This window comes from Dryobates pubescens, chromosome Z (assembly GCF_014839835.1).
Source record: "Dryobates pubescens isolate bDryPub1 chromosome Z, bDryPub1.pri, whole genome shotgun sequence".
NCBI classification, from domain to species: Eukaryota; Metazoa; Chordata; class Aves; order Piciformes; family Picidae; genus Dryobates; species Dryobates pubescens.
The window spans coordinates 93758606-93783174 of NC_071657.1; the positions used below are offsets into that span (position 1 = coordinate 93758606).

Here is a 24569-nt window from a genome sequence, read left to right on the forward strand (position 1 = left end):
ACCCAAGATTTTAAAGTTCTTTTAATTCAAAATAAATATGCAAGAAAAGAGTCCATACAAATAGAAGCCATCAAAATTTGGCTTGCATCAGTTCCAACAGTATACTACTTTAAAACATTTTTATCTTTGCATATTGATGCAGTTAAATGTGCTAAGAAAAAAATATCACAAACAACAAAAACCTGAAACAAATTAGCTAGTTTGCAACAACTGGAAATATTCACAGTAAAGCTAGAAACTGTGAAGCTTAGCAGGTGATTAATGAACATTTTGGGAATGAGTAGTTACAAGTGCTTGTATACATTCAAAAAGGAGTAGTGCTGCTGCTATTTTTGTCTATGTGCATTCTTTCTAGAAACAGACTTTTAAAACTATTTTTAGTCAGCAAAACTCAAACAAGAAAGCTAATGCTTGAAAGAAAGAGTATTATACATCTAGACTGACAGTGCAACTGCTGTTGTTGATTTTTGACAGCTTTATTTTGAAATGGCTTAAATCCACAGTATCTTCAAATTTTGACTTCCCCCCCCGCCCCTAGAAAAATGCTTAATTCACTTTGAAACTATTCCTAGCTATAATTCTTTCTGTCCCTCTGTTTTCTTAATATCTGATTTAGAAGAGTGCACCTCTAAACTGCACAATCCACATGAATCTATGAATGGTGCAACAGTTTAACTTCTACTACCTAAAATGAGAAATTTTTCAACATGGACATTTCACATCATGTTCTTTTTCAAGATATGTTTTAACCTACTTAATGATAGGATGGAATAAATACACAAAAATATCAAGCTACTCAAATTCATCAAATCAGACAATAAATAATTAAGTGTTAGCATCCAGAAAGGGTGTCAAATCAAACAAGGGACAAATGGAGCTTGTTTGCCACACTCCTAATCAAAACCCCTCAACTTATGAAACATACAACTGGTCATCTTGATAATGCAAAAATAAACAACAAACAGAATTTATAAAAGCTGGGGTATGCAGATTTTGTCCAACTGAAAGTGCCTGAACAACTTGCAAGAAAAACAAAGCTGATCTTGGGAACTCCTCCATAGAACTGATACTTAACCTCAAGAAAATTATCTAAGTGCCTTAATAAGGGTTTTGATATAAAGAATCAGATATTTTGAACTTTACATGTACTCTGATTTACAAACAAACAAACAAACAGAACAGGAAAAGGCTGGTCTAGTTTTGAGAACCAAGATGTCAACTGACAAAAAATACTAAGGTATGCTAATTCCCATGGGCTAGCTTCTACCATTGAATGTGTAACCCCGAGTTTTTTGATTTGCAGTGTGACTTAAAAGACCTTTTCTCTAGTGCATGGCTGTCCTGGGGCCAGGAAACTTTTCACCTGCACAAAAGAGAAGCTGGCTACACAGACACTTGCTAACAGGAAATAAAAACTACTTTGTTTTAAGGTTTCTCTTTCCAACTTGTCTAAGAAAAACCTACCATCTCATAGCAGCTAGTTGCCATCAACAGCTTAGTCCGTTTCAATTAATATGAACTAGAATTCAACTCTTTCCACTCACTCTCCCCAAATCCAGTATTAAATATAAACTCAGTTTAACACCACTCTGCCAAAACTTAATAATTTCATTAACTAGACTACCTAAAACTGTTCTATTACACAACATATGAAATTACATAAACATAATTTTTGGCATATGTGTATTTCAATTCAAATCCTGATTTGGACAGCACAATGCAACATCTGGCAAATCACAGTCTTATCTTAGCTTTTGTAGTAATAGCATCTAAACATAAGCTGACATTTACTGGCAACAGCAAATAGCAGAACTCGTGTCTTTTCCTTTTCAGAATTCACGGTATCATGTTGGCATTTTTTATACATTTCTAAGCACATTTTGACAGCTAAAAATGTCCCACATCATATCTCAATGTAATGGCTGTTTTACATTATATTTTTATATCTAATCCAAAAAATGATGATCCAATTATTTTTGGTACAAAAGAATTCCTTAGAAAATCTGGTAATTAAACCTAGCAACCTGGAGAATTCTTTGAGTGTCCTATGATTATTTTTTTTTTTACCCTGTGATCTCATGTAAGCAAATTCAAGACAGCTCTGATGCAACCTGTGTCCAAGTTGCTTCAAGCATATGGGCCATACCAGATTTAAAAGATTATTGTGCTGCTGCTCTGAAGAAGCAGGAATGAGGTGAGACAGAAATGAATTGCCACACGTAGACCTCACTGGCTGACCTTCCAACCCTTCCTCAACTTGTTCCTGCACACTCCAAAGCATAAACCTGACTTTTCTATTCAAAAACAGTAAAGAAAATGTGTTGGAATGTCAAGAAACTATCATAACATGAGATAGAGGGAAGCAGGTCTTTGCACTTTCTTTGTTTTGCATAACAGAGAACTAATTTCACTGGAGTTTGGTGTAGAATAAAGTAATTTTAAATGAGACGTGATTGTCCTGATGATTGCTTTTGTTTGAACAAAAATGATGTTTTATGTTTTTAACCTAACATCTGCATGGTTTCTATTAAAAAGAGAGCAATGATTTTTCAGTATGTTTACACTGCACTCTTGACAACACTTCTGTTTAATCAGTTCTAGTGTTTTCCCAGTGAAAGTTAGCTTCCAGCCAAATATGGAATTTTCATTGGACAAGAGAGAAAACTGAAACTTCTTAAAGTAGCAAAATGTTATCATAATAATAACATAATATATGCAGGTGCTCCACCAAAATTAACTCAAGATTTGTTACTTCAAATAAAAAGAAAGCTTTCACAAAGGATAGTTTTGGTGTTAAAATACCACACACAGGATTTGCAGATGACCAACAAACTTATCTGAACACATAAATGTACAACCATGTGTAAAGGCTTTGAAATGCAAGCACAGAGTATAGGGGCTGGGCAAGTGCAGCTCTTCTGCTTTGCTAATACCTTCTCCCAGATTGTTTATGTAGTGTACTGAGAGTGTCAACTGATGTGGGTAGCACTGGAAACTTTCAAGCATAATTAACCTTTGTAGCCTCTTAATGCTGTTTCATCCATAATCCACAGGTCTCTATCAGAGAAGAGCAGAGTTTATTCAGTGTCAATTGCAACATTTCACGAGAAGTCACTGATTAAAGCCAGACATACAGACAGTAAAAGAAAAAGAAAACAGGAAAAAGAATTTGTCATGTGGTGCCCATTATCTCCATATATCAGCTGCAACAGTCCACACTTCTATGACATCTTGATGCATCAGTTGAGTGCTAAGAATAGCCTTGGTTTGATGTATCTATTTTAGAATAGCAGGAACAAGTGCAATTATACCTGAAGGCTTCAGGAGATAATATAGTGAAAAGACCTGTCACAACATAAAAAAAAAAAAAAAAGCCAACACATTCTTCTCACCCCTCTTCAACATAGCAGCAGTAGACCTATATGGGTTTTATCAGATGTAAATACAGAGTCACATAAACACACTGTTTCCCAAAGTGTTTTTCTAAATGCATATGCATGTTTAGCATGTAAAAAAAACCCCAAAAACAACTTAATGAAAACAAAAATCCTGGTTGCTCATTTTGCACTCACTGTATCCTCAACAAAGAACAGTTGTCTTGCCACTCAAAAAAAGAAAAAGGTAAAAAAAAAGGGGGAAACAATGCTTTGCTTGGGGAGAAAACAAGTGTATTTCATATGGTATAGCTTGAATCTATTCATAATGCTGGGGAATGATGCCAAGGAAATAAAGGCACAGCTCTGCCTGTTCCCTTCTACTTGTGGGACAGAAAGGTAATGACCCACAGGCAGGTTTCTGCACGAAAACCAACAGGTCTCGGCACAGTGTTAAAATCCTTAGTGGTATACACCTTAATTCTTTATCGTTACTAATTAAACAATTCAGTAAGTCTTAGACACTAAAGCTACCTAAGGATTAGCTGGGACTATGTATTCATTCAGTCCTACAGACATCAGTGCCTTGAGCCTCAAGTAACTGGACCAAGAAAGAGGAGAAAGGCCTGTGCAAAACACAACATAGTCATACTCCAGTTTTGGCATCATATGAGTAAAGAGCCTGATAATTTTGGCAAACAATGCTACAGTTCTCTTCCAAGCATTTATTTGCTCATCTTCCAATTCTTTTCCTATTCTGAAATTGGTAAGTTATATATGGAATTTTTATGACCAGGTGTTTTAATTAGTGCTGTGGGTGTTGGTCTCTTCTCTCAAGTAACTACCAATAGGACAAGAGGAAATGGCCTCAAGTTGAGCCACAGCTGATTTAAATTGGATATTGGGAAAACTTTATTACTGTAAGAGTATTCAGGCATTGAAACAAGCTGTCCAGGGAAGTAGTGGAGTCACCATCCCTGGAGGTGTTCATCAAAGGTGTTGACATAGCACATCAGGACCTGTTTTAGTGGTTGTGGTAGTGTTGGGTTGATGGCTGAAATTTATGAACTTAGACATCTTTTCAATCTTAATGATTCTATGATTTTACATTATTTAACTTGAAAATACTATTAAATTAATTCCATGCTCCCATATAAATAATGGGCTTCAACCCGATTTTCAATTCAACTTTCTAAAAATGATGGTAAAATTGACTTTTTGTACATTCAAATCAACCATCGTGTTAAGCTTATACTGTAAAAAGAAGTTTCAGATTGGACAGTTATTATTATATATTTCTAACTAATTCCCAAAAAATGTCATGCCTCATCTATACTGGCATTAGTTTGGACTTTGATTTTGTAGCAGTCAGTTTCATTACATCATATTCACTCAAACTGGAAAATGCTTTGCCACTTCAACATCTTTAAGAAAGTTGAGAAAATAAGTTTCCTCCCCAAAATACACATAAAGGAATATTCTCCTTTCAAATTTCAGGAAAGGTCTTAAATGCAAGTGAGTAAGAATAAAACATAACATGATAAATTCTTTCAATCCGCTTTTGTCTATATGAGCTATATTCTGATCATTCTGATCAAGTACTCAAGTACTTGAACTTTTCCAACATTCTGCCCTGTCAAACACACTGTAAACCAGGCCTATTGCCATACTACACATCTTTTACTCCACATTCCTTATATGCCATATTTCTTATATGCCACATTTCTTTTACTAATGGTGCAGAAGGCAGCCTTTCGCAAATGGCAGATGTGAGATCTGTTTCAGGGGTTTAACAGGAGGTTTTGGCAGTCTTGGAATTTTGAAGTCTGAGACATGGTGTGCAATTCTGACTTAAGATGAGCCACATAGAAGGAGTTCTAGAATGGCAGGAGATGGAAAGCTTAAAAAGAAAAGGGCCTGTCAACACAGAACTAAACAGAAGACCCACAAGAAATATGTCAAGTGAAACTGCTCCAGAAAAGCTATCAAACTTGGGTTTGGAAAGGAGCACAGCTAGGTTTCCAAGATGCCACACAGGAATTAACATGCTCCACCAAGTTGCATAGCTTATTAGTCCATGTGGACATGGCAGCAAGAACCAGCATGAAGATGTTGGGCTGTGTCTCAGTACACTGTTTAGCAATGAACCTGGTATATTACATTTAGTAGACAAAACAAAACAAAACAAAAGCAAAAACAAAAAGAGAATGTAATTGTCTCCTATGTGTAGGGAAGTGAAGGATGCTCCTGCAGAAAAAAGGTGGGAAGAGTAGCACCGATTATGAAGGTATATTAACTGGTATAAAGGTGTCTTAGCCCTCAGAGGAGCAAGACTGTGGAACAGCCTTCAGATAGAGTATGGAGAGCAAACCTACCTGGTGTTAGCCAAACTTGATAAACTTCTGAACAAATTCATGTAAAAAGGACTGATAATAATAGGGGCTATATCTGGGGTCTTGGGAGGTTTTCCTTGGTCCTGCTTAATCTGACTTGACACATTTTTAATTAATGGATGCACAATCACCAAGTGTAACAGGTTCATGTCAAGGCTGTGCATGCCACAGAGCTCCCCAGTCATCATAAACTGCAGCAATGCTGCCTGCTTCCAAAAGCTGATATTAAAAGAAGAAATCAGAGAAAGATGAGCAGAGATTTTTTTGGTACTGTAAGATCACTGGTTACACATTACATGGCTTTGCAGAACTTGAGCCACAAACACTCCCTACCTACCAATCTGCCACAGATGGGATATTTGTAAGTGGAACAGGTCATGTGGAACTGCCTATCTGTGGATGAGAGAGAACTTTGGAAGCATAGAAAAGATGCCATTGATACCATGCACAGACTGCATAAACTGCTGAAGCTATCTAGTAGTAATGTTTTACCTTTGAAATTTATAAAGGTAAGGATATGCCAGAGTCTCTAAGGTACTTGAAAGATAAATTTATTGTGTGAATTCAGAGTACTCCTACCTACCCGATGCTGCTTCCAGCACAAAGAATTAATTTTTAATTTCCTTTTCCTCATTGTCTCACAACTGACTTTACCTTAGGCTATTTCAGCACAAGGTAAAGCTGACATTTACAGCTTTTTCCAGAATTGGCACAACCCCAAAAATCAACTGGTATTTTCTCCTGGTTTAGATTCTAAGGTGGTATTATTACTTTTATAAGGTGCTAAAATTATACTCTTGATAGAAATAGAAATCACAATATGCATAAACTGGCTATTTTACATTGCCAATTTCAGAGAAATAAAAGGCATGTAAGCTAATGAATTTCTACACTGAAGTATAGGGTCAAAATTCTATCCTCTCTGTTCAAAGTCTGAATGATTTGGTGATTCTTCTCTTTTCTCTCATCTCTTCTCTCTTCTAATGAAATTCACCAAGGGCAAGTGTAGTCTTGCACCTGGGAAAGAGCAAGCCCATGTACCAAATAAGTTGTGGACTGACATGTTGGAGAACAGTGAAGGGGAAGAGGACCTGGGAGTCCTAACAGATGGAAGGTTGACCACGAGCCAGCAATGTCCTCTTGTGGTCAAGAAGGCCAATGCCATTCTGGGGTGCATTAAAAGGGGTGTGGTTAGTAGGTCAAGAGAGGTTCTCCTCCCCTTCTATTCTGTCCTGGTGAGGCCACATCTGGAATATTGTTTTCAGTTCTGGGTGCCTCAGTTCAAGAAGGACAGGGAACTGCTTGAAAGAGTCCAGCACAGAGCCAAAAACATGATGAAGGGAGTGGAACATCTTCCTTACAAAGAGAGACTGAGGAAACTGGGAGTCTTTAGTTTGGAGGAGACTGAGGGGTGATCTCATTAATGTTTATAAATATGTAAAGGGTGAGTGCCAAGACGATGGAGTCAGGCTCTTCTTGGTGATGTCCAGTGACAGGATGAGTGGCAGTGGGTGGAAAGTTGAGGCATAGGAAGTTCCATGGAAACATGAGGAAAAAGTTTTTCACTGTGAGGGTGACAGAGCACTGGAACAGGCTGCCCAGGGCAGTTATGGAGTCTCCCTCTGGAGATATTCCAAACCCACCCAGATGTGTTCCTGTGTGACCTGCTCTAGGTGATCCTGGTCTGGCAGGGGGGTTTGACTGACTTTCAAGGTCCCTTCCAGCCCCTAACATTCTGTGATTCTGTGTTTCTCCTCTCCTCTCATCTGTCTTTTCCCTTTTCTCTTCAAATAACTTTCCTTTTAACACTCCCCTTGTATTGTCTTTCTAAAATATCCTGCACCCCATATATGAATTACGAGTGAAAAGAAAAAGAAAAACCTCTATCAGCCAATCTTTATGTGACTTCCCCAGTTTAGCTGCTCTCCAAACACTCCAGTGTACACTTGTTTTAGATAATATCAGCCAGGACTGCTGAAATCTTGTACTTAAGCCAGTAAAGCTATGATGTGTGATTTTGCATGAGGGAAGTTATAGAATGCTAACATGAGCTGGTGAGATTTAGTAACCTTCAGCAAAGGAGTTAGAACAACTGGCTGGAGGGCTTTTCCTCTACTCACTCACTTCTGGTAGTGATTTCCAAATTACAATAGTCTCATTTTTTTAAGGTCAGATCTGTTTCTACTGCCTTTCTGTAGGCAATATTCTTTTGTTCTTAGATAACTACCTTTTCTCAGTTAAATCTCTCCTAAATATGAACTCATTCATAAAAGCTTAACAATATGAGAAGGGAAAAAATAAAATTACAAACTTAGAATCCATACACAAAATCTACTGGTCTTTAGACTGTGCACTCCCCAAAAGACACTCTCTCCAGCTGTTATCTGTAGTGAATACATGAACAGTGCTTAAATCATTTATCTTCCACAATATAACAAACTCAGTTCCCAAATTCTTCCAAAGGATAGCTTATGGGTTGCCAGAAGCTCCTAGCTTTGCTCATTAAGAATAATGAATTGGCAAACATTGCCAGTTTTCTTGACTCCATGGGCTGATATGTATTTTTATCAAGAGAAGACACTTTCCAATACCTGTGTTTAGAGAGTCTTGCCTATTGTCTCTTTTCAATCACCTCAGCAGACTTTTCTTCTACTTTCTATATGTTTAACCATGCACACCTATGCTGGAGACAATCTGCTACACAAAATAAACAGTATTACACTTAATTCTTCAATTCCCATTTCTGTTAGGGACATGAGTATCATCTTTTGAATTGTGAACACAAAATAAGTAACAGAATAGAATCATCAGTTTTGATTTATGGTCGAATAAGCTTGAATAAAGATAGAGAAAATCATGCTCTTTAAACTCTCTGCCTCAGACTCTGTCTCTGAAAAAGGTGAAAATTACACATATTTCAAAATTTGGTTGTATAACAGTCATAGAGATTAAAAAGTCTAACACTGAATAGCAAAGCTAAGATCTGCAGCATGATGCTTCTTTATTTTCTTAACATATGAGAATTTTAACTGTTTATTACTTTCATTTTTGCTGCAACTCAACAAACTTCCTGCCACAATTTATCAGAAGTAAATGTAGACTTACTGTTACAAGTACAGTAGTATCACTATAGCAAAAAAGTCTGCTGCCTTAGTGCATGAATCTGTTATACTGTTGTTTCCTAAAGAGCTCTTTTTCAGTTGAAAAGTTCACCTTACCATATCAGTTATTTTTGTTCAGAGATATTTTAACTTTTGTTCCTAATGGAAGCCAATTGGAAAATGAGGGCAAGAGGTTAAATATCCATCTGGTCTCCCTATTCAACACAGAGGTTTATCTTTTGCATGTTGCTGATGATAATTAGTGGAGGGGGTGGGGGTGGTGGAGAAGGGGAAAGGGGAAGGGGAATAGGGACACAAAGGAAAACAGAAACTTCCCTGCCCTAACACTTGCATGTTTTTCTGTTATGAAAGCCGCAGTCTCAATTTCTCATTTAAGATATGAAATAACTTTGCTGTACAAACCTGTGTTTTTCAGCTTTGTGTTTAATTGTTGAAGTGAAGAAAAGGAGGTGAAAAAATAAGACAGATCTTACTTGGACTGATACTGTTTAGAAAACAGGCTGTGGCAAGCATGGCTCTCATTATATTTAAGTGAATTAGTCTGTTTCCTTTAAAAAAAGAAGGGGGGGTGGGGGGTGGGGGAGAGTGATTAACAAGCCACCAAGATCCTGTGGTAAGATCTTGACACTTTTAGTGGCTTGTAACATACGACTTGTGAGTATCAACTTGCCTTCACAATCAGAAAACCAATCTAACATTTGGACAAGGAACACCAAAAACAAAACAAACAAACAAACAAAAACCAACCCAACCAAAAATCATCCCTACAACTACAACAACAAAAGGCAACAACAAACAAGGCAATAGCAAAAAAAGGCAACAGCAAAAACACTTCTGCAAGGTCACGTTAACTAGGATTCATTAGCAAGGTTTTTATTGGAACTAGAGAATGAGGTAAATACTTTAACTGACTGAAGTCTGAGATTGTTAGCAGACACCTACAAGTTGCTGACACTTTGCATCCTTTGCTAGGTAAAAAATATCTTGTGGTCCTCCTGAAGACAGTCTGTCATCTCTGAATACTGCAATCATGACAGCAATTTCTACTTATTCTCAGGATGTTTCAAATCCGGAGAGTTTTCACATCATAAACTCAGCAGAGTGAGCTCTCAAATGTGCTCAGGGCAATAGGATTACACCCGAAACTGTAAGTGTGCTCTTCACTTAAGGCCTTACAGATTGTCTAGAAACTTCACCTTATGCAGTACATTAGTTGCATCATCACGCAAACTACTCTTGCATCATTGGTATGTCTGTAAATGTGTAGCAGGAGCTTTGTATGTAGAACTTCCATAGCTTGCACAAAAACCATATCTATAAAATAAAGAGCTTGTGTATACATATTGATGACTGCCTACTGCTAAAAGCAGAAAGACACTGAAACTACCATGAATAAGTATTTAGTTGAAAAAAACAATAATACAAATATTAGATTGAAATTTAGTCAAAAACCAAAATTATGTTCCCATCCACATTACAGACTTAATGAGAACTTCTCGTACTAAGCACAAGGTTTACAGCAGCTTTTACATACTGGTTGTCTTGCTTATCATTAAAGATGATTCTTGAGTTTGCCCTGGCATGTGAACACAGGTAATTATACTCCTCACACTTGTGGCTCATTTTTTAAAAGATCTTCACCTGTGATCAAGGTTTAGCGGTCCTTGGATAAAAGAGCTTACTAACACTTCCTCCATACACACAGTGGTTTTGGTGATGTTTGTAATTTGTTTGTTTGGTTTTTGTTTTTCTTTTTTCTTTTTTCTTTTTTTCTCTATTATTAAATTGAATAGTTCAGACAGCACTAAAGATCTTACTAAATGAAAGTATAATAGCTTGCCCTTTTATAACGTTTTGTTTTGAACACGAATTTCTATAATTCAGTTTGTGCTTAAAAGCTACATCAGTCTTTCTTACGCTCTGAGTACAGCTGAAAACAGAAAGTTGCAACTTGCTGACCCTTATGCTCTACTGTGTACATTTATAAAATTGGCAACTCCAAAAAGGGAGGAGTTCCACTGCAAAATTATAGGTATTTTACAATAGTGTTTGTCTCTAGATCCTCATCTTTGCAAAATGTTTCCTGTTTTATAAGCAGAATCAGCTGCAAGCAGAGTGTACAAATGCATGTGTGGCAGAACTGAAGGAATAAAGCAAGTATGGTGAATTTTAAGCAAATCTGGATAATGCTTTGAGGAATTATTTGGTGTGTGGTCTGAGGCAAGAAGCCACAGAGAGGCGGAAGTTAATCTTATGTACTCTCCAGCTGCAGATAAGTCTTTTTGAGAACAGACTGAAGTAGGAGACAGAACAAATGACCAAGAGACCAGATTAATACCACATGAGCCAAGTGTCAGCCTCATTAGATGTTTTCACTAAAGTTGAAAAGACTTTAACTTGGATGGCTGTCATTTCAAAGAGAAGTTGTGACATAGAAAAGTAACTGTAATAAATTAAATTGAAAGAATAACGTCTGTGACACTAAAGGGGAAATAAAAATAATAATAAAAAAATGGTAAGAAAAGTAGAAACCAAACAAATAATTCTAGAAGCTTAACTCCAACACATAACCACTATTTAAGTGAAATTAAGGCAGTCTCCAAAATATATTTTATATATATAACAGGGCCAAACACAACAAATATTAGGAGATAATGCTCAAATTTCTTTGACTGATAGGCCTGACAGTAAAGATGGTGAAATTACAGTTATAAGTGTTTAATCATGGAAATTATATAGATCCTTGAGCTAAAACATCCTAATGTTCATACCTTTAAAGGAAAATATGTTTTGACATGGCATGTGACTACAATGTTCATGCAGTTTAACCAATCTGGAGCTCATCTTGACAGAAAGATCCAAGTTGTGCCTACAACCCTGCTGTTTGCTTAAGAGCTATTCTGCTATTAACTTCTAATAGGCTATGCAACAAATTTGTTGAGTACTCTTGACAGAGTATTTGTGTGAGAGACTATAGAATATTTTTTGTACAGACACTTAAGTCTGCTAATTAAGTAGGCTACTCTTTCCTGCTTTGCAGAAGGACAAAACTGCCCTTGCTACTTGTTATATCCAAAGCTTTCTGTAAAAAGAGAATGATTACCATCTGGGTGGGCTTTTTCTTCCTGGTACTCATCACAGTGTTACCAGTGTGTTTCACATATAATCTGTTTTCATAACAAACTTGCTCATAAAGAAAGTATTACTATCATCATTTTATAAGCAGCAAAGAGCCAAAGAAAGATTAGAGTCAAATAAATTCAGAGATATTGGGGTACAGTGCATAACAAATATATAAGACAAGGTATTTCGTAATACCTAATACTATATGGTACTCCCTAAACTCAAATGTAAGTTTCTGTGGACTGCCCTTGTGCCAAATTATTACATCTTCTCCTCTATCCCATTAACCAGATTCCTTCTCTTTGTTGCTTGACCATCAGCAGGAGAAGCACAATGAACTCACAAGAGTCCCGTGGCTTCCTTTACACCCAGCGGAGGACAGAAGCCTTCACTTTTCAACAATCCTGCTTCATTATACCAGCCTTGATGCATTTCAGTCTTGTACTGATTTAACAAACCAACCAACCAACAAAATTCCATTGTGGTCATTAAGAATATTTCTAAATCCAGAAACTTTTCTACACAGAAAGCTGGTATTAGATCTTTTCTTTCTCAACCAATTTAGTTGCAGCCTTGATGGAGTGGCTGTTCTGTGAGGCATACCATCCAGATGAAATGCATTTTGCTATCAAATGCCCTTCAGCAAGGTATTTTCCTCACTGTGTATGTCTTCTATACAATGACCTTTAAATGTTTTTATCAATGTTGGGGGGTTCAGTCATGTGGCTCTGTAATACACAATTATCATCTGCTTTGAAACAATCTGTACTTGCTGCTCTTGACTGGTTTACAGCACAAGAAAAGGAAGTTCCATGAAATAACTAAGAAGCATATAGCTGTTACATAATGTAAATGCCACAGGATCTACACAATGACTTCCTGTTACGACTACTCAGGTTATTCAGGCACATAAAGCTGTGACAGAAACTGCCCATTTCTCTACATAATACATTGAGCAGAGATTTTCCCTAGTATCGTTTCCCTTCCCCCATGCTGAAGTATCTTCCGCTCTGTTTCAGCAACAGGAAACATCATTACTGCCAGGACTGATAGAATTTCTGATCTGCATGATGTCAGCATCTCCCTCCATCCTCCTTAGCCTAGGACTAGGCTGCCCACAAAGCAAATCCCAAAGCAGCAGCAAAACTGAATTGAAATGACTTCTGGCCCTCATAAAGGACATAATTTGTACCTCCTGGTGCTGACCTTAGTAAATTTTGGGTTAGCTGCTTAAGTGATTTAAATTATCCATTTCCCTAAGAAGTGAGAGTCACTGCTTGTGTGTGCTCATGGGTCTTTGGAAGCAAAGGTAATGCTGGTCTGTGAATAAAAGCCAATAGACATGACAGCAAATGTTACTGTTCATAATAATTCTGGGTCATTCTGAAGGTCATCTTTAGGCACTTGGAAGAAAAGATATCAGGAGTAGTCAGCATGGATTTACCAGGGGGAAATCATGCTTGACTAACCTAATAGCCTTCTATGATGTCGTAACTGAATGGGCAGATTCAGGCAGACCAGTGGATGTAGTCTACCTTGAACTTAGTAAGGCTTTTGACGTTGTCTTCTGTAACACTGTCTTCTGTAACATCCTTGTGAGCAAGCTCAGGAAGAGTGGGTTAGAAGACCAGACAGGTAGGAGAAGGGCCTGGGAGTCCTGTTGGATAACAAGTTATCCATGGGACAGCAATGTGCCCTTGTGGCCAAGAGGGCCAATGGTATCCTGGGGTGCATTAAGAAGAATGTGTCCAGGAGATCAAGGGAGGTTCCCTTCCACCTCTACTCTGCCCTAGTGAGGCCTCACCTGGAATATTGCATCCAATTCTGGGCTTCCCAGTTCAACAGGGACAGGGATCTACTTGAGACTCCAACAGAGGGCTACAAGGATGATTAAGGCACTGGAGCATTGCCTTATGAGGAAAAGCTGAGGGACCTGGGGCTGTTTAGTTTAGAGAAGAAGACTGAGAGGGGATCTAATAAATGTATATAAATATCTGAGGACTGGGTGTTGAGAAGAAAGGGACAGCCTCTTCTCACTTGCACCCTGTGATAGGACGAGAGGCAATGGATACAAACTACAGCAGAGGAAGTTCCACCTCAACATGAGGAAGAACTTATTTACTGCAAGGTTCACAGAGCATTGGAACAGGCTGCCCAGAGAGGGTGTAGAGTCTTCTCTGGAGACTTTCAAGACCTGTCTGGATGCATTTCTGTGCAATCTGTGCTAGATTATATGGTCCTGCTCTGGCAGAATGGTTGGACTCGATCTCCAGGGGTCCCTTCCAACCTCAGACATCCTGTGATCCTGTGATAATTGCCATACTTGAGCAACATGTATCTTCAGCCAGTACCTTACATCTGCTCATGTAAGAAGCTGAAACAATCATTATTTCCTTCCATTCTTACATTCTACTCCCTTTCCAAGTAATTTCTGTTAGAAGTAACAGTTGAAGTGATAATTTTAAGAGTCTGTAATGGTTTGGGTATGTGGTAGTACCTCAGAACACCTTGTGGAAACTCAGATTGTACTAATTTTCTGCTGCAGTTTACACATGGTGGCACTTCAGCTGAGCTCTTTGGAAAAACTAACTACTGCTAACTCAACTACCTGATAAAGGTAACAGTAAAACTACATGTGCATCTTTTCAGTATCTGAAGAGGCAGATGAGCAACCAATATTACATCTTGAAGCAGATTAGCAATAAGCAGCTGCAGCTCAGCTCACATGGTTAGCTCTAGACTGCTTCTGCTGCTTCGTTTAATCTTACCATTAGTTTTGCATTTAAAGATCCCCAGCACACAATTTATGTATTGCAGTTTTCAGCACTAGTGTTTTGAGAAAGGAAAGGTGTCCTGTTATTAGAATGTGAGCCACATGCATCACCCTGCTTCCCTGGAGACGGGGGAGAAAGGCACAATGAAGTCAGCTAGGGTTACAGTTCAGGGAAAGGTTTTCATTGGTTTCCTTGCCTCAAAGGAACAGGTGCCACAGGTATTAAGGTACTTCATGTGGATGAGAAGTACTTGTAGGTTGAAATGATTTACACTCTTAACGTTTAACCCCAAGAAAAACATAGGGAAAATAGTACCTGTGAAATGCACAGAGATCAGATTTTACCCTATTGAAGTCAAAAGACTTTTAAGTGAACACCAGGAACTTTAGCATCCCTTAAAATGTCATAAAAGATATGAAAAGACTAAATGTCAGACTTATAAAATCCACTTCATGTGAAATACAGTCATTTCATATCCTATTCTAGATTATATATTCCCTTGCTCACTGAAGCAACAACAACTGAATACATGAACTTGTAACTATTTAACTACTTTAGGTCTTATATATACAACATACTTAATAACACTAAACATGTAAACAAATACCCCTATTCAACTCTCAAAAAATTCAAACAGAAGTTTAGGAAATCTTCATGTTCTTCAGGTGCATATTTCTGATGACAGATACAGTAGATTATAGTAATATAATGAAAAATTGAAGAGAAAACATCCAATAAACTTGAAGAGTAGTTTTGCCCATCTTTCTGCTTACAAGTAGTCTGTACTGATTTTAACATTGGGAATAAAGCACATTTTTAATCCTCATGAAAAGGATAATGTGGAGAAGTGAATCACAGAGCATGTGCCAAATAGTATTTAATATCTATAGATTAGGGCCAGAGAAGACAAAGAAATTGAGAGGGGAAGACATTGTATCTCAACACCAATTACACACTTTTAGACAAATTAAACAGTCACCTTAATGGCTTCATAGGTTCAGTCTGTGAGCAAATTGATGATGCAGTGAGATGAGACAGGACAATTTAACATCACTGACAGTTCACAGCTGCCAAAATGCCTAAGATATGTTTTCTCTCTCCTCACATTTCTTCCACTCATGACACATGCTGCCCTACTTCTTTCTTGTCATCCTTTCTAGTGTTGCTCTGGCACTCATCACACTTCCAATCTCCTTCCTCTAATGTAGGCATGATACCACTGATTCATACCCAGTCTCCACTTAGCACCATGCCATAATTCTAATTAAACAACATCCTGAATCCTTCCAAAATACTCAGTGCTCCATCTCCAACTCTCACACACATTGACTACAGCTGCACAGATGCGTATCATTGACCTGAAAGAAATCATATTTCCTTTATTTCTGTGAAATGTTTGACCCTTTAGTATCAGTGACAGAAGGAAGAGCAACTAGATTCCACAGGCCTCCCATTTTCACTTCTGCCTCTCATGTAGGAAGAGGAATCAGGGACTGCAAAACCCAATGAATTTTATTGTCTTTCACATGTTTTCCAGCATTAAAGGAGTAGGTATCATGTTGCTTTACAAATTCAAGGTTTACAAGAGATGCGATCTTTGTTTATATATAAAATTCATGAGTATTCATATTTCTAGAATTAATAGCCTTTCCTCTCTTGCACAACAGAAATTATAGAAGGGGGAGGGAATCAACAAAATGAGTGATTTTTGGTGCAGTTTAAACATTTCCTTTTGTTTTAAAGTCAGCTTCAATGTGTGTGAAAATTCCTCTTTAAAGGTACAAGATATACACTACTGACAGATTATTTAGAGGTAAATGTGAAAGGGGACAGGCTAATAATTCTTTAGGCTAACTATGAAATAGGGGAATGTTTCATAGCTGACACCGTGAGTATATCAACCCAGTAATTGAATGCACGTGTTAGTAGCAGTAAAAAGGCACTGTCCAGTTGTCCACCTTACATGGGAATCTACTTTGAGTGTGTTCTTTGATTTACTGTTGCAATTAGAACTGAATGTTCAAAGAAAGAACACAAGTGACCTAATTTAAAAACAAAGAGTGCCTTTAAAGCCATTATTTAGTGTGTGACCTGGCTTACATGTAACCATTTCTTTTCCCTGCAATTTCCATTTGTTGCACTGTACTCATGAAGTAGCATAATCAGTTTTAATAATCCATTGAGCTAATGAGTTCACTTTTAATATCCATTCAGTGATTAAAGATTAAGCCACTTCCTTCTCACTCCTGCCCCTGAAAAATCTTAATTTTCTTCATATGCAGTTTTCCCAGGCTGACTTTCCAAAACTTCATAACTGTTTCCTGTCTCCTTTTTACTATGTTGTAACTAACAAGGATGTTTTACAACAAACTGGCACTAGAAACAGAAGGAATTAATATAGTTCAGAAAAACATCTTTCTAGTTAACAGAACTAATGTTTGCAAGTACCATTGACTACTTTTCTGTGTCCAAAGCATTTGAGCTGTGGAAGGCTGCAAGGTAGTGAAGTATTGCATCAAAGTAAGTTGCTGAAGCAAAAGAAGGATAATGTTTGATAAGTCATGCAGTGAGACTAGCAGTACAGTAGTAGTACACCTAGCAATCAAGATATAAATGTGTGCTAACATTAACTAAATGCTTCCTCCATTTCTTATTTTGTAATTTTGTTTCATAGACCAAAGCAACAAAAGGTTGCTTTTCATGCAGTCTCACCATGCTGGCCATTGGTTGTTGATAAACATTTAAACTATTTGTGATGTGAAGAGGTCATTAGACAATAACCCCCAAAATATTAATTTAAGGTAATTCAGTGGCTTATGGAGACAGAAAACAGTGGTAGCCAAGTGCTCAAAATGTTCAAAATGAAATTTCAGCTTAGAGTAACTTTGAGGAAGAAGGAACTGTTAAGAGTTTGATTTAGAAAACTCTTCAGAAAACTGAGAACACAAAAACAGGCCATGAAAGGAGCATTGTAACAAATTCCAGCTGACCAAATAATTTCACTGCTTTGCTGACACTATCTCTGTCACTTCAAACATTATTTTAAAATATTTGGTCTTTATTTGTTGGAGTGTGTGTGTGGTTTTGGGTTTTGTTTGTTTGTGTGGTTTTGGTTGTGGCTTTTGGTTTTGGGTCATCCCCCACATTTTTCATAGTGCAATTGTATTACCTGCTCGGAGGAAAAGTCAGAAATCCTCCATAAGGGATGATGCCCTATGTTAATACTGGTACCTGCTATTTTTAACTTAAGACACATAGGTTAACAACACAAGGAAGGGATTTTACTTTCCCAAAATGAAAGGCTCTGTGGAATAAGTGAAAACTCCCCTATTGCAGGATCTGATCTGACTCCTGTTTGAAGGCCCCTATTCACATACACCGCTCAAAGACATCTGAAAGTCATCTTAAAATGCCTTATTTCAAAACAGAGAATCTTATCCTATGAGTGAATGCATCCAAGATGTTTCAGAAGTGTAAGCACATTCTATAGTGCTCACTCAGCTAACACCATCTTCAAGGGAAGCTTTGACAGAGACATGACCTGAGAACACTCCCAATTAAAACAGTAACACAGCATCTGTCTCTTCCAACCTGGTTTATTCTATTCTATTCTATTCTATTCTGTCTATAAGCCTGTATGTCTCTTTGCTTCTTGGTTTCTCTCTTCTGAGTTTTTTTAAGAGCAGTCTTCCAACTGATCCCTCACCACTTTTTGCAAGTGGCTATAAATTAGATTTATGAAGACAAAAAGACTTCTTATAACAGGGTATTTTGAACAGATTTATGACAGGGCTACAGTACCAGCATGGAGGGTCCACAAGGCAAGAATGCAGTAAGGGTAAGAGGACAGTGTTGTGTAGACGTTAAATAGCACAATTGTCTCCACATTCATAAATTCTAAGTGCCCAAAGTTGTATACTGCTGGAAATAAATTGTATAACTGAATTCTGTGGAAGATTAAAAAAAAAAACCATCAAGTGAGAAATCATCTCCAGAAGAACTTACACATTCTGTTTTAAAGATCCTAAATTTTAAATTACTTCACTAAAGCAGGATTATTTCCTATTTTAAGTCTTTTGATAATAAAGCAAAACCAAAAAACCCTCAAACCAACAACAACAACAAAACCCTCAAAGCAAACCACACTCCCCCTCTCACCTCCCCTCCCCCCCCCCCCCACCAGATATCTATGGAGAGTAAAACATTACAACACATATGCCTAACAATCAGTCTTCAGAAAAACAGAGACAAGTTCTCACATTAACTTACAAACAGCACCTCATAAGGAGTCAATAGCCCCGAACAACTAGCTAAAAAATGTTCAGTAGCTAAAGAACGCATTTTACCATAGTAAAAATATTGCAATACCAAGTATTGTAATCTGGTTTGAGCTTTACAGATGAGGTTAAGGTTCCCATGTAGCTTGATTTTATTGCACCTGAGGTATAATAATAAAACAATCTAAATGAGCATACTTAATCAAAACATATTTAATGCTTTTATGTATATAACCCAATATATAGTACACATATATGCCATAGATATATATAGACATGCATGCAACCACTTTAAATTTTCAGTAGTAATGTTCAGTGTTTCTAGTAATTCGAGTGGTTGCTTACAATCTTTTAGACCACAGAGTAAGTCTCAAAACTTTCTTGCTACTAGTCACTATGTTGCTAATCAGATGCCACACTAACTAAAGCTAATCAAGAGACTAGCAGGAGCTTCAGCAGATCCTAAAGCTATGTATAAAATACAGTTGCGTACTCAGGAGGAAAAGCGTGGAGCAGGTTAGTTTGTGGGAAGTAGCCAATTACTTCACACTAGCTCTCCCAGTAAACGCTCTTACTCTGCAATTGCAGTGCTCTGGCACTGTTCAGATTAATTCTCTGTGAATGTTCAGAAGGCCAGAATCTCAGCTGATGCAGCCCTTTTACCTTAGCTAAGGATCTAGCCCCTTGTCCACTTCGAGTAGAGGTGACACCATACAGTGGCTGTGCCGCCATCTACCGAAGGCCTTGCATAGCACTGTTTGGTCCAAAGCCTGCAGGAATTGCTCTAGCAATTCTTCCCAGTAATACTCAGGCTCAGTGACACAAACTCCACTCCCTAAACACGTACCTAAGTAATGGCCTGATCCTACAGTTCTTACTCAGGCAGAAAGTCCTCCATCGACTGGAAGCTGGCTGCTGCTAATTAAGCAATGTGTTACCATTCTTCAGCTATTAAGGATCTGTCCTGTAAATGCAAAGCTTATACGCCTCACACCACTATTAACAACAGTTGCTTTAAAAATCATCCGAAAATAGTATAACATTTGAAAAGAAGTTCAAGTTTTCCTGAATCAGGCTTATCTATCATGTAGCCCCCAATGCACGCCATCCATTAAAATCAAAGATTTTCACCTAGTTTCAAGAAAGTTTTCAAGGTGCAAGTAAAGTCAGAATCTGCACATATGCAATTCTCTCTCAATTTTAACAAGGCTTAAGGGTCTCTTGCTCATCCCACATCTCAAGTTACAGTGGAAGCTTTTGTAAATGCTCTTTGGAGGCTTTTGGGTTTGTTTTTCTTAAAAACTACTGAAGCCACCAGAAAGCAGTACAGCTCTCCTTATTTATACATGCATATGGCTCTGTCAAGAAGAGGGGCAAGGGACTTCACAGCTGTGGTGCTGTAGTAATTAAATTTTGAGGACAAACTTCCAGAGCAATAAAATATACCCTAAAAAGTGTCCTACTTCTGTCTGGTGACAGACACTCTCCAGCTATGCCAAATGCTGCAAGTTCTTCCAGCCTCTTGACAGAGCATTCAGAAGCCACCTCTGTTCCCATTATTCTGTAGCTACAGAGAGGCCCATGGAATAGTTCCAAACAACCAAGTTATACAGCAAATCTACAAATGCTGCTTGAGCCAGTTAAAGGATAGAGACTAAATTCTGTTTTCTGAATGTTTATTCTGACTTTCTCCAACTGTTCTTGCTTGATAGTGCTTTCATGGCTGCCAGCCATGAAAGCTGTTGTCTAATTACACATAATTTACCTTACAGCTCTACAGATAAAGCATAAATGGCTTTTAAACATTAGCACATAAGAAAAAGAATAGCCCCTAAATTACAATATTTCAGTCGTGTGTCAATAGTCACTATTATTTGTTTAGTGAAATATGGTTTCAAAAGTGGAACTTACATTAAATAGTCTCTAATGTTAAACAGGATACAATGTAGAGGGCTGGCTGGCTAGCTCTTTATGGAAGACATAAAACTATTTACATGTAATTACATATTTCAGAGTATCTTAAAGATACCATATATTTGCATGGAATCAGTCCAACTGGGGATTACAGCAGTATTATGAAAGCACAGCTATGTGTAGAGATTAGAAAACCATGGATTTTATTAATCACTTCCCTTATTTTAATATGCAGACACCATTGAAATAGGAGCACAGTAAAGGTATGTTCTTCAATAGTCTCAGCCTAGGTACTTCTACAGAAAACAATGTCACGCTGCAAATTATAACAACCGTAAAAGGAGAATTGTTTGGCTTCTGCAAATGAGATTCCATTTGGTTTGCATTTAAAGATCTTATACACTAGGTCTGTCTTTGTGACATGAGGTTAGCAAGTTGCTAGTTTCAAGATGACAGGCGTCCTTTCTTCACTTGTACATAACCTTGAAAGGCAAGATATAATTATGCATAATAAAAGTATTGTTTTACTTTTATAAGAAACCAGTTACATTCTCTTCTCTTTCAGCAGATACTCTGCAGAAGTGACAATAACCATGATACAACCAAGAATGTCAATTCTCTTTCTGATACACTAAGTGGAAAACTCAGAAAAGAAGACTCACACCCTATCATTACAGGGAGTTGTACTTGCATGTAGAGTGACAAAGCAGAAGTATGCTTTTGTGCGTCTCAGTGCATTCTACCTGCTCTTTGCAGCATGTCACAGAACATGCACACATGCAGTGTTTCTGCTGCCTAAGTGGGGCTTGCAATGATAGTTACTTCCCAAAAGCATACTGTTGTCAGATTGAGCCTTTGCAGCAGAAGTGCTTTATGGAGAATGGCTTGAAGTTCTCAGAGAAAGCTTTCAGAAGCCTGTGTTAGGCAAATGATGCTGTCCTCCACAAACAGAACTAGTCTAAGAAATATAGTTAGGACCTTGTTCTACACAAATTCATCAGTGAAGTCTTCATCAAAGCTCTGTTTTTCCAAGAATTTGTCTTCCTATAAAATGTAGAAAGGGAGGTGGCAAGATTCAGCTGCTCTGACATTTAAAGCTTTCACAAAGACCAAGATAAAGTATGAAGTTGCAAGGTGGAGCAAGTGAAGCAGTGACATATGATACACCAGCCCCCTCCTTCCTGTTTGTAAGCCTGCATTATAGCTATTTAATAGAAATACAGCTGAATTAACAGTAATGCTTATCATACAGCATGGTGACCTGCTTAAGTACTGCATACTTTACATGTTAGCTAACATGGGATCTACTTGAGTCACTTTAAGTTGTTTTAATTTAACAAATGATTTACCCCAGGTTTATCTGGATTCATGTAAAACCCACGAACCAAAACATGGTTCTCAATCAGTGAAGCAAGTCAGAAAGTTTCCTCCACCAGCTGCATAACTGAGCTTACTTTCTCGGCATGCTACTGGTGGGACGCAGGCACAGAAGAGTTACAACACAACATATTGTGATTTACTACACTTACTGAAATTTGAGATTGCACAGGCAGGAAAACCAAGTAAAGGTTACATTTCTAGCACTAACAGATAAAAATACGTTACAAGAACCATGCTATTACTAAAAGCCTAACAAGTACTACAGAAGGCTCAGAACTTCGAGCCATGGAAACGGCCATATGACTTTTGCTTTGAAATAATTTCTTTAAAAAAAAAAAGACAATGCGACGCGTGTGAGGTCCGTGCGAGACCAGCACCAGATGTTGCCCACGCCGCGCGTAGCGGGACAGCGGCCGGCAACGGCAAGGCGCTCGCCAGGCACCGCACGGCCCCACTGGCTCCCAGCGACCGCCCCGCCAGGCACCCCGCGGCGGGGACCAAACCCAGCTAACGTCCCGGCCCGGAAAAAAAACCTGTCCCGGGCTCGGGGAGACGGGGGCGCGGAGCGGAGAGCTCCCGTGCGGCGCGGGGAGGAGAGCGCGTGCGCGCGGAGAGGGGAAATCGATGCATTGTTTCAATACAGGGCTCTCGTCAAAGCACTGTAATGACAGCGGGTAATGATTTTCAGATTCGGGAGACAATGCCCACACACACACACTCCGCGCCACATCCTTATAAGTCTTTCTAATTTGCTCTTCTGCCAGGCAAAGAAACGAACTGCGCTCGGCGAAGCCACTTGCAAAACAAATGTAACCGGAGAGATCTGCAGATACGGGCTCCGGCAGGGAGCGGTGTCCCGGGAGACCCCACCCTACCTCTGCCCCGCGCCCCCTCCCCGCCGAGGCGTCACCTTCCCTTTCCCTTCCCGGGGCCGGGGCGCTGGGGGCGGCTGGCAGCTGCTGCCCGGCAGCGCGGCGGCAGAGCCGTACTTACTAAAGGGGCAGTTCTCCTTCTTGGTGCCGCTGACCTTGCCGTTCTTCTCGATCTTGAGAAAATACTTGTTGTAAGAGTAGAGCTTCCTCTTGCGCACATCTCCTTGGAGGTGATTGTAGCTCCGCACGTGTCTCCCCGCACTGGAAGGAGAGGAGAAGGACGAGGGGAAGGAGGAGGATGATGAAGAAGAAGAGTTGGTGGCCTCCGGGGACAGCATGTCCTGGCCGAGGTCATGGCAGGTGACAGGCACAGAAGACACCAAGAAGAGCAGCAGCAAGCAGCAACAAGGCAGGTGGGAAAAGGCTGAGGCACCATTTGTCAGTATCCATTTGCACATTGTACTGAAACTCTGGGCGCTGGAAAATGTCTTATCAAAAGAAACATACTGGAAAGGTAAAACCTGGTAAAAGGCAACTGGAGAGCCGGTGGTTGCTGCTTCTGGTTAGATCCCTCTGAGCTCTGATCTGGCCTGAAGTAAGTGCACCAACATCCATAACTCAGGGGAAAAAAATCGCCTCAGAAGTTGCTGCCTTTTAATCCTTCGAGTCCTCCCTCAGAAAAAAGAGCTGTTGGTGTTTTTGGGGGGGTTGCTGTGGTTAATCCTCTTTCCTTTTTCTCTTCCCCACCCCCCGCCCCCCCCACATACACACACACTCCCCAACCTGGTTTGAGACTTCCCAGCAGTTATTTTGCTCTCTTCCTCACTCCTTTCTTCACCATCTTAGATGCAGAAAGGTCTGAAAAACAGATGACAGCAAAGTGAAAAACAACAACAAAAAATAATAACTACAAGAAAGGGGTGCTGGAATGGATTTTTCACACATACAGCTTTACACACAGAGGCACTCACACTTTGTGGCTTTGCACCTTCTTTTGGTCCCTAACCCCTTTGCCTTTTTGCAAACCCCCAACCAGTTGCACAACTCGTCCTTTCTCACTGACGACCCCAGAGGAGGCAGTTTCTTTGTTTTGAATTCTCCAGAACAGTATTTAAAAAAAAATAAAAATCCAGAGAGATTGAAAGAGGGAAAAATCCCAACTTGTCCCCCCCTTTCCCTTCCTTTTCCTCCCCTTTTGGTTGTAAACAGGTTGGAAGCTGTAGCCTAAATGTCAGCGATTACAAGTCAGAGGTAGGATGTGCCTCTGGTGGTCAGCCCTTGTTTGCAGGGGGTCAAGCAGCGGTGGGACATCTGAAACCTTTTTGCAGTTGGAGCGAGCG

General features: G+C 38.9%; 1 protein-coding gene across 1 annotated transcript in view; it reads right to left on the reverse strand.

Moving 5' to 3' along the window:
• Window positions 1-24349, reverse strand: part of FGF10 (fibroblast growth factor 10) — a 74120-nt gene extending 49771 nt beyond the window's left edge. Inside the window, exons 1-3 of the mRNA XM_054178792.1 lie at window positions 24201-24349; window positions 24013-24087; window positions 23351-23898 (exon numbers count right to left, since the gene is read on the reverse strand). Of these exons, the coding sequence (XP_054034767.1) occupies window positions 23351-23687 (337 nt within the window). The 5' untranslated portion in view covers window positions 23688-23898; window positions 24013-24087; window positions 24201-24349. The remainder of the gene's footprint in view (window positions 1-23350; window positions 23899-24012; window positions 24088-24200) is intronic.
• Between the last annotated feature and the right edge of the window lie 220 nt (window positions 24350-24569).